At 34.4% G+C, this 14,782-nt stretch overlaps 1 protein-coding gene across 1 annotated transcript in view; it reads left to right on the top strand.

Moving 5' to 3' along the window:
• Positions 1 to 14,782, top strand: part of LOC123662811 (neuroligin-4, Y-linked) — a 75,315-nt gene that overhangs the window by 23,885 nt on the left and 36,648 nt on the right. The window contains exon 3 of the mRNA XM_045597610.1: positions 10,623 to 10,820. Within this exon, the coding sequence (XP_045453566.1) occupies positions 10,623 to 10,820 (198 nt within the window). The remainder of the gene's footprint in view (positions 1 to 10,622; positions 10,821 to 14,782) is intronic.

The raw sequence follows: 14,782 nt of genomic DNA, 5'->3' as shown, positions 1-14,782 counted from the left end.
ATTAAACTTCAATTTCTTGAAAGTAGTAACGCGTCGAATTTCAAATTGGCTTTCCGTTTTCGCAAAACGAAAATGTTTTTCATCGAAGCAATGAATATTAAATAAGTCCCGTTATTATTTACAGAAAGTTGCCGAAACAATTTACGTATAAATTTCGTATTTATTCAAAGCAATTAATTGAATATTTCCGTTCCTCATTCCTTGATAACTTTATGAACGGTTCTGTACTAGGCCTGATTAATAGGACTCTTGGTTTCGTTCGAAAAGTTCTGGAATAAAAAAAAAGTTGATATACTTACCAAGTTCAAAGTTATTGAACTGAGCCCAGTCATTTGCATAAGAATGGGCCAATAAAGCACTCATATCCGCAGTTCAAACGTAAAATACAAACTAATACCCATTTTAAAAACATACGATATTCAGGGATGCTTTTCTGAGTATTTTCTTAGGTGATACCTTGTTCGAGTTAGTGAGTTAAGGTAAGCAACTACAGATTAAAAATTCGTCAGTATCTCTCTATGATGTACTAATTAGTATAATTAGCTCAGTTCTTAGTAGTAGTTCATTAGAAGTTACCGCTAATCAGTACGCAGTCTTCAGTAGGAATTTCATAAGAATTTCTGCAAAAACTATATATAATGTATCTCTCTCTTGTCGGTCCCTCATGTCTGAGGATCGTGTTCAGCATCAGGGTTGCATCTGGAGCGGATGATTTGCCTCCACCGGCCTCTGTCCATAGCGTCTCTTACGACCGTGTATACATATACCGTGTATATATAATGTATAAATAATTTAATATCATTCATAATTTCAGCCTATCTCAGTCCACTCCTGGACGCAGGCCTCTACAAGTTCACGCCAAAAATAGCGCGAACTCGTGTGTTTTGCCCATAGTCACCACGCTGGGCAGGCGGGTTGGTGACCGCAGGGCTGGCTTTGTCGCACCGAAGACGCTGCTGCCCGTCTTCGGCCTGTGTATTTCAAAGCCAGCAGTTAGCCCGCCATCGGTCGGCTTTATAAGTTTCAAGGTGGTAGTGGAACTGTGTTATCCCTTAGTCGCCTCTTACGACACCCACGGGAAGAGAGGGGGTGGCTAGTAATTTAATAATGTATAAATAATTCAATGATAATAAAATAATATATAATAAAATAATCTACAACTAATGTTATTAATTATTGTATTGAACCACATTGATATTTAATATTTGCACACCGTCACGTAGAATATGTTTGGACTGTACTAATGCTAACCTTGTACAATTTCAACACTATTTTCTTGCAAATAAACAATTATTATTATTATTATTATTATAACATCAGTTTTTCTATGTTACTTTTATTGTGAATATCTATACAAATAAATAAAATTGGAGTATCTATTTGTAATATTAAAATAACCGCTTTTTACTAAATACGATTTACTTTATCTCTTGTTAGTTTGTAGGGAGAACTCTATTTTGGGTGACATTTTAAGATCACTGTAGGCGTAAAGTATAGTACATATTAAATTTTACAATTCACTGCGAAGGAGACTGGTGACATAAATTTTCTTAGATTTGTTTATCACTCTGTAAAAGGTTTACTTATGTAATTTTAGATTTAATCCAGATTACTAAATGTATTATTGGAAGTATTATTTGTCATTTATTATTAGTACACGTATTTTTTTTGGCACTCATAAGCTCTGGAACAAAAAAACGATAAAAAAATTAAAGAATTTCGAAAAAATATTTTAATAAATATAAAAAATATTTTTCAGAATAAAATATAATTGTAAAAAAAAATTGAAATTCCGAAAATTGTATACAATTTTACTTCGGAATTATTAAAGGTTAATTAACAAGATTTATATTCATTGTTTTATCAGTTCGAAATTCTCAAAGTTTTTCCTACTAAACGACAATGGCATTTGTTTGATGAATGATACAGCTGAGTAAGTGAACGTTGTGAAGTTCCCTGATAACTGAACAGCCTGCGGTGGTTTTAAATTAGATATTTATTTGAAATATTTATTTCAAATTGTTCATTTTTTACCTTATCTTAATATTTAATTGTACATATTTTTTCGTTATCAAATCATTGGTACATGTAGAATTATGTATGGTCTAATTAGACCATAAACATTTTTGAATATCATATCAAAAATTGACCGCTCCAGCGGGATTCGAACCCGCGTCTTCGACATACCGTGTCGACGCTCTAGCCAATCATATCAAAAGTTTCGCTCTGGCGAGTATATCGTTCCATAGCTTAATTGGCTAGAGCGTCGACACGGTATGTCGAAGACGCGGGTTCGAATCCCGCTGGAGCGGTCAATTTTTGATATGATATTCAAAAATGTTTAGAATTCCTAATTGTGGGTAACACAAAAATAAAAATCGTACATATTAATTAGACCATGTAATTACATGCGCATGCATAGTTATATGGACACATACAATTAGATATATCTATATACATACAAACGTACATTCTTAAGGCCAGAATTATAAAAAAACCTGTCGTGTCGTGGGAGTGGAACACCAGATGGGAACGAAGTTCCTTATCATAAAATATTAATTTCAAGTTCTATTCGAGCTATAAAGAAAATAATTATAGCAATAATAATAGCAAACTGCAATAATAATAACAATCATCTCGTAGACAATACACTAGATAGTGTATAGCCATCATACATGACTATACATAAAAATCTTACGCTTTTTTTAACGTTACGGACGTTTTTTGCTGGCTAGGATACCCCTCCGCAACGCCCCATAAGGAACTTCGTTCCAACATTCACCCACACTTCTTTAAAACATTATATTAAATATATTTAATAAATCCAAATAAAACCAACCAACCAATAACCTACTTGCTTTACTCGTCTCCATAATAATATTTAAAATAAACAAATTAAGTTTAAAATAATAAAAAATTATAATGAAAAGTGAAGAATTCGATATCACCTTTGGCATCCTTTTGAAGACGTCGCGGGGAAGTTGTACCATAATTTCGCATAACTCCGTTCACGTCACGAGACTCGTGGCTTAGAACAATGCGAAATATTTCGGTTAGCTCTTAAACGCTTACATATATACATAAGTATATATACAAAGCAACGTCACATTAAGGCTTAGTTGTTATGTAAACAAATTGCATGTAATTTCGTAAACAGAATTAGGGGGAAGATATATTTATTTGAATAAATGTTTGGAATTTACAAGTTGAACAGTGATACAACTTGACTTATGTTAAACTACTTGCGCCTTGCGGTTTTCCTCATATAATTTAATATCTCTGGATCACCAACTATCTACGTGCCAAATTTTAATATTGGTACTTCAGTAGTTGTTGCATGAACGATATACAAATATTCACCCATTCATCCCCACCAACTTTTTGTATATAATATTTGTAGGATAACATTTTATTCTAATAATAATTGTGTTTGCTGGCAAATTAAAAAAAACCAACTTCAATAACATCGAAAAGTAATACAATGTAGGTAGACGAAAAAAAAGTCAAGTAAATACGCATTATCAAATATTATTTTAAAATTTGTAATCAGATCTCGATGAAACTTAAATGTGACCACATGATAAACATCGGCTTTCGATTAAATTAAAAATCATCAAAATCAGTACACTCAGTAAAAAATTATGCGGATTTTCGAGGGTTTCCCTCGATTTCTCCGAGATCCCATCATCAGATCCTGGTTTCCCTATCATGGTACCACACTTAGGATTTCTCTGAGATCCCATCATCAGATCCTGGTTTCCCTATCATTGTACCACACTAAGGATATCTCCTTTCCAACAAAAAAAGAAGTATCAAAATCGGTTCATAAACGACGAAGTTATTCCCGAACATACATAAAAATAAAAATAAAATATATACGGTCGAATTGAGTAACCTCCTCCTTTTTTTGAAGTCGGTTAAAAAAACCAATGCCTTGTCTGTGACGTCCGCATGAGCTAAGGTGAAGTCAGACGCGGAGGTCTAAGGTATTGTAATAGCTAAATAGCGTTATTATAACCTCAAAATTTTAACCATGGATATCTTCATAACCATAGAATTCCCCAGGGCAGGAGTGGTCCCGGCGGGAGCCCACAGTTATATCTAGTTTACGTAATCAGACAATTAATAATGGAATTATTAATCGAAATACCCACTCTGCTGAATATATAACCTAGATAAATACAAAATCCTATTTCAATTTACTGCTCACAATTAATTTTCATACGTGTATCGGATAGCCAAGTACATGTTTACTCTAATTACAGCCGCTCTGGTTAATGTGGTCCGAGTAGTCGCCTAAAACAACGACGATTTGCAGGTTCGATTCCCGCTCGGGATGGAGATTTGTATGAGTACAAATATTTCTTTCCGGTTCCGGATGTCTCGAAGAGAACGTTCGCCTTCGGCCCCGTGTGTTGTCATAAATAACTGACAGCAATTGTTACTTGCATATCCGCCAACCCGCAGTGGGGCAGCGTAGTGGATCCAATCCTTCTCCTACATGGAGAAGTAGGCTTATGCCCAACAGTAGATAGGTTCTAGGCTGAATGCTGCAATCTTAAATTAGGCATTAATGATAGAAATTTTAGTAGAAATATGTATGCGAAACGCTACCGCTTACTTTAAAAAACATTTTTGTTATATATTATTGTCATTTTAGCCACAAACTCACCTTGTCTAGTACTTTGGGGCAAATTCATTAAATTTAATTTTAAGGCAATCATACTTGTCTAATAACACCGAAATTCAATTTCATAACCTTTTACTATGTAAATGTTATAATTAGTTCACAAAGTAATAATCCTTTTGTGTCATCATAAAATCTGTTTAGAATGAAAAAGGAATTTCAAAGGACCCATTATACCGTTGTTAAACCATAATTGTTATGGTAATTTGTCTAACAGCTTTTACATTGTTGATGACAAAGAGTCATCACTTTTAAACGTATCAAAACTCCTCACTCTCCTCTTTTGTGGCACCCGTTTGACTTGTTTTCTTTGACATTGTATTATTTAGGTGTCTTTCAACGACCACTCTGATGTAGTGGAGAATGTACAGCGCCCAAACCCATGTCTGGGTGTCTTTCTTTGTACGGGAGAAATAGACCCATTCCCTAGAATTAGTTGAACATTAGGTAAAAAAAAACATTATATTACATTGTTTGTTATTCTATCAGTAAATTAACCTTTGTCCATAAACAGATCTCACACCATAAAAATAAATGTTAAGAACAGATTAGTAGACTATAAAACAGTTACAAAAAAAACGAAGAAAAGTTGCCAGTCTAACGGTCTTTTACAGATTGTACTTTGGGGAGTGTGCCCTGGAGCTACACGAGCTCATACTCACATCTCCTTTCTTCCATCGGACTTACAGACGTACTGCAGGCTTTCATCCCTACCTGATTGATATACCCTTCATACGTACAAAGCGCTTCGAATCATATTTTTTAATACGCACGGCCAAGGAGTGGAATTCTCTGCCGAAGCATGTATTTCCGAGTTCATACAACCCGAATATGTTTAAGGCTCGAGTGAACAGGCTTCTTCTGGGCGAGCTCCATCTTCGACCTCGTCTTTACTCTAGAGCTAGACTGGGGTCAAGAGTAAGCCATTTCTTCCGCTTTACTATACTTTTATCGATGATTAATGTTTTTTATTTTCTTATAAGCTGGCTGACCCTATCTCCAATTCCCTCCAAAAGCTCTGGTCACTTTACACACCAACAGGAATACAACACTGCTTGAAAACGAGTGACATACTAAATGTGATCTTGTGCAAGGTCGAGGACTTCCCTAATCGGGCTGCTTAGATTTTGAGCAGAATATTTTCTACTGTACCTCAGGTAGAGACAAAATGTGTTCCTATTCTTTAAAACAAATTAAAATGCAATTAATCATCATTATTAGATGATTATGTAATACTTACCCCTATTTTGGCCTCTCATTTATTTCATAGACAGTCAGTTAACATAAACATTTACGCTGTAACTTAGATATTTCTCAGAATGTTAAAACTTTAGTTTCAAACAATATCAACATCGCTATTATATAACTAAACCAACAATTACTTAATCAACTCCTTATCTGCAATGCAAAAATCTTGGGACTTAATGTTTTGATTAAATACAGATGTAAATAATTTAGTAGGAAACTATTCTTTATCTATAATCTATATCTATAATATATATAAAAGCGAAAGGTCACTCACTCATCACGAAATCTCCGAAACTATAACACCTATAAACTTGAAATTTGGCAGGTAGATTCCTTATAAGAAGTAGGCATCCGCTAAGAACGGATTTTACGAAACTCGACCCCTAAGGGGGTAAAACGGGGGTTGGAAGTTTGTATGAAAGTCCTATGTTTTTGAAGTAAGAGACTTGAAATTTAAAATGTGAGCTCTATAGATGGTGAAAAGGTGTTCAAATAATGAATCTTTAGAAATTAAATCCCCTTTGGGGTTAAAACAGAGGATGGTAGGCTGACTCACTCATCGCGAAAACTCTGAAACTATAATAGCTACAAACTTGAAATTTGGCAGGTAGGCTCTTTATAGGACATAAACATCCGGTAAGAACGAATTTTACGAAACTCGACCCCTAAGGGGGTAAATCGGGGGTTGGAATTTTGTATGAAAGTCCTATATTTTTGAAGTAAGAGACTTGAAATTTAAAATGTATGCTCTATAGATGGCGAAAAGGTGTCCTAATAATGTATCTTTGGAAATCAACTCCCTTTTGGGGTTAAAACGGGGGACGGTACGCTGACTCACTCATCGCGAAATCTCATCGAGTTTAACATATAAATATATTTATTTAACTTTTTGTGCGCAAATTCTAATATGATATATCGTTTTAGTTGGAGTGAAATACTTTTTTGAAACCTTTTTTGTGGACGTGTGTAATAATCTTAGAAGTATAATAAAGTACTTATGATAATCAAACAAAGAATCATGCTTACGCATATATACATAACTAGCTGTGCCCGCGGCTAGCTAGCTGCGGCATGCAGCTATAGAGCATGTATATTATATTTTTTTGCAATTTTTGTCTGTCTATCTGTCTAGCGGTATGTTCCGGTTAGTCTCTGAAACGGTTGACCCGAGTTTGATGGGACTTTCACTGGCAGATAGCTGGTGTAGTTAGGAGTAACTTAGGCTACTTTTATTTTAGAAATTTATTTATTTTATAACTAAAAACTGAACAATAACTTTTTTGTTCAATTTCACACGGGCAAAGTTGCGGGCGCAGCTAGTTGTACGATGTGTATGAAAATAAAGAACCTTTTTTTTAAATTTTCAATTTGACTACAGACTGACAATCAACAAAAGAGTATTATTATATGCGTGTGTGTGTCAAATACATAGTAGTGTGCGTAATGTTTTTTTTTTTTATTGGTTTAATAAATTAGTATGCATATTTTTTTAAAAATATTAGCAGTCTGCACTCCTACTCTATATAAACTATAAGTGTGTGAAATTTCATACTCCTTTGTCCGGGCAATTTCCATAAAAAGTATTAAACGACCGCGCCGAATTGGATAATTATATTACTTTTATGCTCGTTACCGTCATGACAAGATTTATATAGATGTAAGAAAATTCATGGTATATTTGAGGAAAAAATATTTATTTATTTAAGCATACTAACAATATACATAATTTTACATTGATATAAACACATCAAGTATACATTAAGGTCCTTAATACATATATCAGTAACTAGCATATTAAATTTTTTTTCAGCTTGCATAACAAAAAATAAGACTATTAATTATGTAAAAAAAAGAATTACAAAAGAGAATATTAATAAAGTAAAATGAAACTATATTATTTCTGAAAATGAGCTATAAGTTTCCTTTTAAATGTATTAATAAGGATCACCAAATATGTCAATGCCTGATTAAATTATTGCAAAATATGCTGGTACATAGTGCGCGGGGAAGATTATTACGTATATTTTTCTAAAAGCATATTCATAAAGCGGTTTATAGACTCGTCTTATCACAGTCATCAGATAAAAATGTCAAAGTATATTCATCCGTAATACGAGTAGTCCGAAATAAAATGTGAATCCGGCAAAGATTCCATGAATAAATCAAATCTTTCAGGTAATTCAATGGGACTGGATCGATGAATCGTTGATGAATAAGTCTCCTAGACCAATTCAAACATGAATTCTTTTATTTTTTGTTAATTCGTAATAAAATACCATAGCATTGATGTTCGTATTTACTTTAATTTCGCATTCTAAAATGGTTCATTTTCGCTACTTAGAGTGAGTATCGTTTTCATATGTCCATATACAATACAATACAATACAATACAAATATTTTTTATTGTACACTATCACAGAAAAAAATTTACACCAAAAAAGAAAATACAGACATGTACAAAAGGAGGTCTTATCGCTAAAAGAGCGATCTCTTCCAGACAACCTCTAGCATGAAAAGGACATGACAAAAGAATTAGACGGCATGGAGGTGTACATATATAATATATACATATTAGTGTAAAAACTGGACCCGGGGCAAATAACTATATTTAGATATTTTTATTTATTATTTAGACGACGTATTGCCACAGCAGCCACATGACTGATTTCTGCGAGGGCTCAAATTCCATCAATGTCAAACATTTGTATAGGCCATACAAGCATTTTCAATAGTCTAGTCTGTCTAGGTCACATCACACAAAACTGAATCAAGAAATGAAGAAGAAACGCACTAAAAAGCCTTAGAGTCAAAAGGCAAACTTAAATTTTAAAAATAGTTTTACATTGTTTCATCGTATTCAACTTCGCTTAACATTTTTAACTTCGTTACAAGTTGAAAAACTAATAATTCGAAAAACACAATTTGAAATTCAAGACGCTTAAATGAATGTTAATTATTTCATATTACCGTGTACTTTTGTAGTTTAACTTCATCAAATTTCAATTAGAGAAAGTTTATAAATTTTGTATGCTTGATTGATTTATCAGGCAATCAGATTCAAATTAGGTAATATTAATTAAAAGTTTTCATTTGAAATTTATAATAATTTTACATACCTAATTTTATTTTGGTCCACCAGATTTTTTCTTTTGTCTTGTAATTGGTGAATATTCAAAAAAGTCTACTTTAGTGCCTATTAGACATTTTATCTTTTTCTTTTCATTTTATTACTGAAAAGTATTCAGAGATGACTGATGTGCTTATAAATTACCAATTCCCGTGCAAATAATTCGCACTAAATAAGTAAAATATAATTCCGGCCGTCAATCATGTCGACGTTGTTTCAAAATTAAAGCCGTCATAGATATAATTTTAATAATTAATTAATTTATAAAAACAAAATCAATAATAATTTTTTGGTGGTTGTCGGTAGATCAAGTAATTATCTATAAAATTATATATAATTCATGTTGAATACTGTGAGGTTTTTTCTAAAAAGGGAGGCAAACATCTTAATTTTAACGTATTAATATATATCATGATGGCCAATGGAATGACTATATTAAAATATTGTGTAAAAATACTTCAATCAAAATTCTAAGAAGCTTAAATTAAAGATTTTTTTTTATATATATATTATAATCCAAATTATATTAAATACGAAAGTTGTTCGTCGCTTTTCATCGTGAATCAAGTTATTTATTTATACGACAGTTAACATTATTATATATTGAGTTAATATTTTTACGTAACTTTTTTATTACATAAATTTGTTCGCTCTACGCTTGTATATCTTTGAAATTTATTGACTATATTCCTGGCTGATATACTGATATTATTTTCTACTTAAGATAAACTTTTTTTACGTACCTACATATAATAACATAGCAACTGTATGATTTGAGGTAAAGTACATTAGAAAATATTTTGCCCAAAATCTTGAGCATACCGAATGCGGAAGAACCTCAATCTTGCAGAGGATACTAGAGTTCTCAATTTGTATTTCATTCCTGGGTTAAGAAAGGTAGCTTATGTTCTGATAACGTCGGAGCTAGGGTCTGAAAAGCGCTTGTAATACTGCAAATGTGACAGTTATGTATAGCCTGGGGAAAATCTATCATGGATACCCTCCAGCGCGGGGGCGCCAGAGGGTTATGTCAGACTTCTACTGACTAAAAAACCACCACATATGAGCAGTCGTCCCGCCTGGGTGGGGCGAGATGGGGTCGAGCTACCATTCGCCGCCTCGCCCCGGTGGTAAGCCTGGACGAAATCTCCGGGCCCCGGTACAATGGTGGGGTGGCCTCGCTCACAACAAGGCCACCCCTCAGACGTGTGGGGTCGTGTCATGCGGCCAGCTAAAATCCCCCAAATATCGACCGGCTACCCCACTATTACGTGGGGGGAGGAGGTTGACGAACCGTCTCCCCCTTGCCCCCGTACGTCTTCGCCGGGGTGGGCCTGCGAGGCGTCTTCCTCTCTAGCCCGCTCCGCGGTCTCCTTCTGTGTCATTACCTCTTCGTAGAAGGAGACCGCCGAGTTATGTATAGCCTACGGTAACTACTTACTATGAGGCGGCCCACCATACGCAGCAGCATGTTTGCAGCCTTTAGTAGCTTGAGAACTTAGCTATTTTGGTTATAAAAAAGTTGGTAAAGATATGTTTCTAAATCATATTTTCTTACAGGTTTCCTGAATCCTCGATCAGACGATTTTCCAAGATCTCCAGCAAATTATGGTCTCATGGACCAAATAGCAGCACTTCACTGGATCAAAGAGAATGTGGCGGTGTTTGGTGGTGATCCAACAAACGTGACGCTGATGGGACATGGAACTGGTGCAGCTTGTGTCCACTTTCTGCTCACATCTCTCGCTGTACCTGAAGGTATTGTTTCCACTCTATTAAATTGATCTTTATTTGAAATTGTACATATATTAAAAATTTATATAAGCTTATTAGAAATACAAATTACCAGTTTTTCGTCTTCGGTTTCATCTATTTATTTATTTATTAGGATTACCAACAGAAATTACAACAATAATAACAAAAGAATTATTTTACACAATTGATCAAAAGAAGTTTAATTATATTTCTTTTTAAAGGTAATCACAACATGCAATAATCAAATAGCAAATATGAAATAAAAATATACATAAAAAAAAACAGCAAAAATTAGATTTAATTATTGAATTAGATCAGATTTAATTATTGAATTAGATTATCATCCGCGGAGAAAACACGATTTTAGCTGTCCTTTTTTTCTCATCAAAACATAATCTCTCAAGAAGTTCTAATACAGCATTCTTCTAGTGAAAAGTTCTTGAAAACGGTTCGGTAGCTTTAAGTTCATAAAAAAACTTTCCTTTTCGTAATATTAAATTTGGTGCCAATTCTTGTTACAAAAAAATCACACTACTAATATTGTTAATAATTACAACCAACGTAACATTTACAGAAAAAAGAAATGTCCAAAAAAAAAACGAGTGTGCTTTAGACCACATAAATGAAGAAAAACTTTTCATCTTACTAACTGATATCTCCACACTCTCGTTCGCTTCACCCGATCACACTTTTCGTCTCGTCGCGCATTAATTAGCTTACTACCCAAGTTAAGCGAGCGAAAAGTTTTACTTAAACAAAAAAATGAAAATTGAATACAAACCATTTCACAGATAGCACAACCCATTTGAATATAACAGATAAAACGGAGTCCCAAAAGCCGTGCGGTAAACACAGATTTAGGCATTTAATTCTCTTCCCCAAATGTTCCTGATGCGACTGCTTTCATGGAAACGTCGAGTATAGTTACGAACCCAAGTTTTATCGTCTATGTATACTAACAGTCCTATGTAAACTGACTTCACAATATTAGCTTAGACAACTCGCTGTTTGTAAATAAGACAATTTCAATCCTAAGCACTTGTATTTATGGTTAGTATTCCCTTACTTGGTTATACGAGGGGTATTTTGTCTAAATATGTTTGTTTTGGTACATGGTATCGGTTTATATTGTTCAACGGATCGTTTGTATTTCGAGAAAGTAATATCTAGAGATATTGATCATTAGTATAATCTTCACTGTTGGACAAATAGACCTTAATGACCCAGCATACATAGAATCACACCTCTTTCCCGTAGGGGTAAGCAGAGACCACTTCTTTCCACTTTCATTATTCCCTTCATACATGCTCTTCGGTTTAGGGTACTCTTGACCTGGCCTTTTTTCAAGCCGTCCCTTATTTGCTCTCGGACGGTCCGTCTAGGTCTACCCCTTCTAACCCTTCCATCCACACTCGCCTTATACACTTCTTCGTGACCCAGCAACCTAGTGTTAAGTAATATTGAACCTGCGAACAGATTTTATTAGTTTTTATGAACTTATGGTAAATATAATTGATTAGTAAATGTTACTGTGTATGGTTACGGCAGTAAAGAATATATCCACCCCGACTCTACCCGTGGATGTCGTTAGAGGCGACTAAGGGATAACACAGTTCCACTGCCATCTTGGAACTTAAAAAGCCAACCGATGGCGGGATAACCATCCAACTGCTGGCTTTGAAATACACAGACCGAAGACCGTCTTTAGTGCGACAAGCTAGCCGTACGATCACTAACCCTCCTGCCCAGCGTGGTGACTGACTATGGGCAAAACACATGAGTTCACGCCATTTTTGACGCAAACTTGTGGAGGCCTCCAGCAGTGGACTGCGATAGCGTGAAGTGATGATGATTATGATGAGTTAATGTTACAATTTGGCCTTATACGAGTATTTGATTTCAGTTTCATTATAAGTGTCTTTAAATTTAGTTTCAAACTATTCTCTATTTAATCCAAAAATATTTGTCGATGTGTAAAATGGAGGTTTGAAGAATGTCTAAACATTTTTGAATATCATATCAGAAATTGACCGCTCCAGCGGGATTCGAACCCGCGTCTCCGACTGACCGTGACGGCGCTCTAGCCAATTAAGCTATGGCACGATGTACCCGCTAGAGCGAAATTTTTGATATGATGATTTTTATTTTCGGTTTAAGCGAACCGTGGCGCCGTCTATAGTGAGTTCTTTACAGAGACCCGTAACTATTCAAAGTTTCATATTACAATGAAAATCTTTGAAAGGAGACGACACCATGCTATTTTTAATATGTACGATTTTACCTTCATTTGGTTCGCTTAAACCGAAAATAAAAATCATCATATCAAAAATTTCGCTCTAGCGGGTACATCGTTCCATAGTTTAATTGGCTAGAGCGCCGACACGGTCAGTTGGAGACGCGGGTTCGAACCCCGCTGGAGCGGTCAATTTTTGATATGATATTCAAAAATGTTTAGAATTCCTAATGTGTGGGTAGCACAAAAATAAAATCGTACATATTTGAAGAATGTTATTTGGTTACTCAATTCGACCGTTCGAATTATGTATGTTTGGGGATAACTTCGTCGTTTATGAACCGAATTTGATCAATCTTTTCTTCGGAAAGGAGATGTCCCAAAGGTACCATGGTAAGGAAACCATGATCTAATGATGGAATCCCAGATAAATCAAGGGGAACCCTCGAAAATCGTAATGACGACTAGTCCGCTTAATTTTTTCGTCTATACTTACGATGTACTTGTCGATGTAATTGAAGTCTGTTTTTTTCGTTTGCGAGCAAACACAATTATTCATTAAAATTTCTCCTTCCTTTAATTCTGTTCTAAATTTATGAAAAATGATTTCTATAACACAAGGTAACGCTTTTACATTAGAAGATGCGTGTCATTTTCCTTATATTATACGTACCTTATTATCCTCAGCAATGTCATGGGTTACATCGTCTTGCTTTGTACAATTTGTATGTTAAATAACATTGAATTTCACGTAAAATATTCGTGATTATAAAGGAAAAATGTCTAAATAAATTATTCAATATAACTATGAAGATTTCAAGGAGAGTGAAATGTTTTCTATTTATTTATTTTAAATGTACAGTCGTTGAAGTTCTAATATAACATATGTGATTGGTGGTTTTGATATTTTGGTATCGTTTGCCTAATTTTAGACATTAATAGTAATGAAATTAATGTTTATTTTTATTGTTTGTCAGATTTTATACTAATTTGGACTGCTGTTAAGTTGACGTTGGATTCTTCGTACAGTTTCATTATTGACCTCTGTTCTCAATACTAAAAGTAAATATGTGAAACATTAATCAGATGTACGAAAATTGTACTAAGCCAATAAAAATATGATCGCTTCAGCCTGTAATATTCCACTACTGGGCAGGATCAGAGCTTAAACCACCACGCTGCTCTAATACAGATTGGCGGATATATTCCACACTTATGAGTAACGATCGCTATCAGGTGTATATGAGAACAACCGCGATCGACGGCTCAACGTGCTCTCCGAGGCACGGTAGCTAGACCCACAAGGACTGCACAAACACCCAGACCACATGTCTATCATGTGCGGGGATCGAACCCGCAATCACCAGGGCAACAGCCACAAACCAGTGCAGTGTTGCGCCAACACCAAAATATGATACTAAAGAAAAACTTTGTTACTTATTATACAGAATAAAAAATTAAACAGAATAAAAAACGCTGAAGATCTTCAAGCCATATAAATGTTTGAATTCGGAACGAAACACAGATTATGCAGTTGATTTTAGACTAGTTTACTTATTTTAAGATCCCGGCGAAGCTCTCTAGACCTAGATTAACTTTTATGAATACTCAAGAATCTGAAGTACTTAAGAAATATTGTAGTAGAAAAAGCTATTTCATTTTTACAATTCCGACCTACTTTTTAAAAACGTTTTAGTATTTTTTTTTTCTATCTATAAACGTTGCGAAGTTC

This window comes from Melitaea cinxia, chromosome 2 (genome assembly GCF_905220565.1).
Source record: "Melitaea cinxia chromosome 2, ilMelCinx1.1, whole genome shotgun sequence".
Classification (NCBI taxonomy): Eukaryota; Metazoa; Arthropoda; class Insecta; order Lepidoptera; family Nymphalidae; genus Melitaea; species Melitaea cinxia.
The sequence above is the reverse complement of the archived record's forward strand: the minus strand, read 5'-3'. Positions and strand labels throughout refer to the sequence as shown.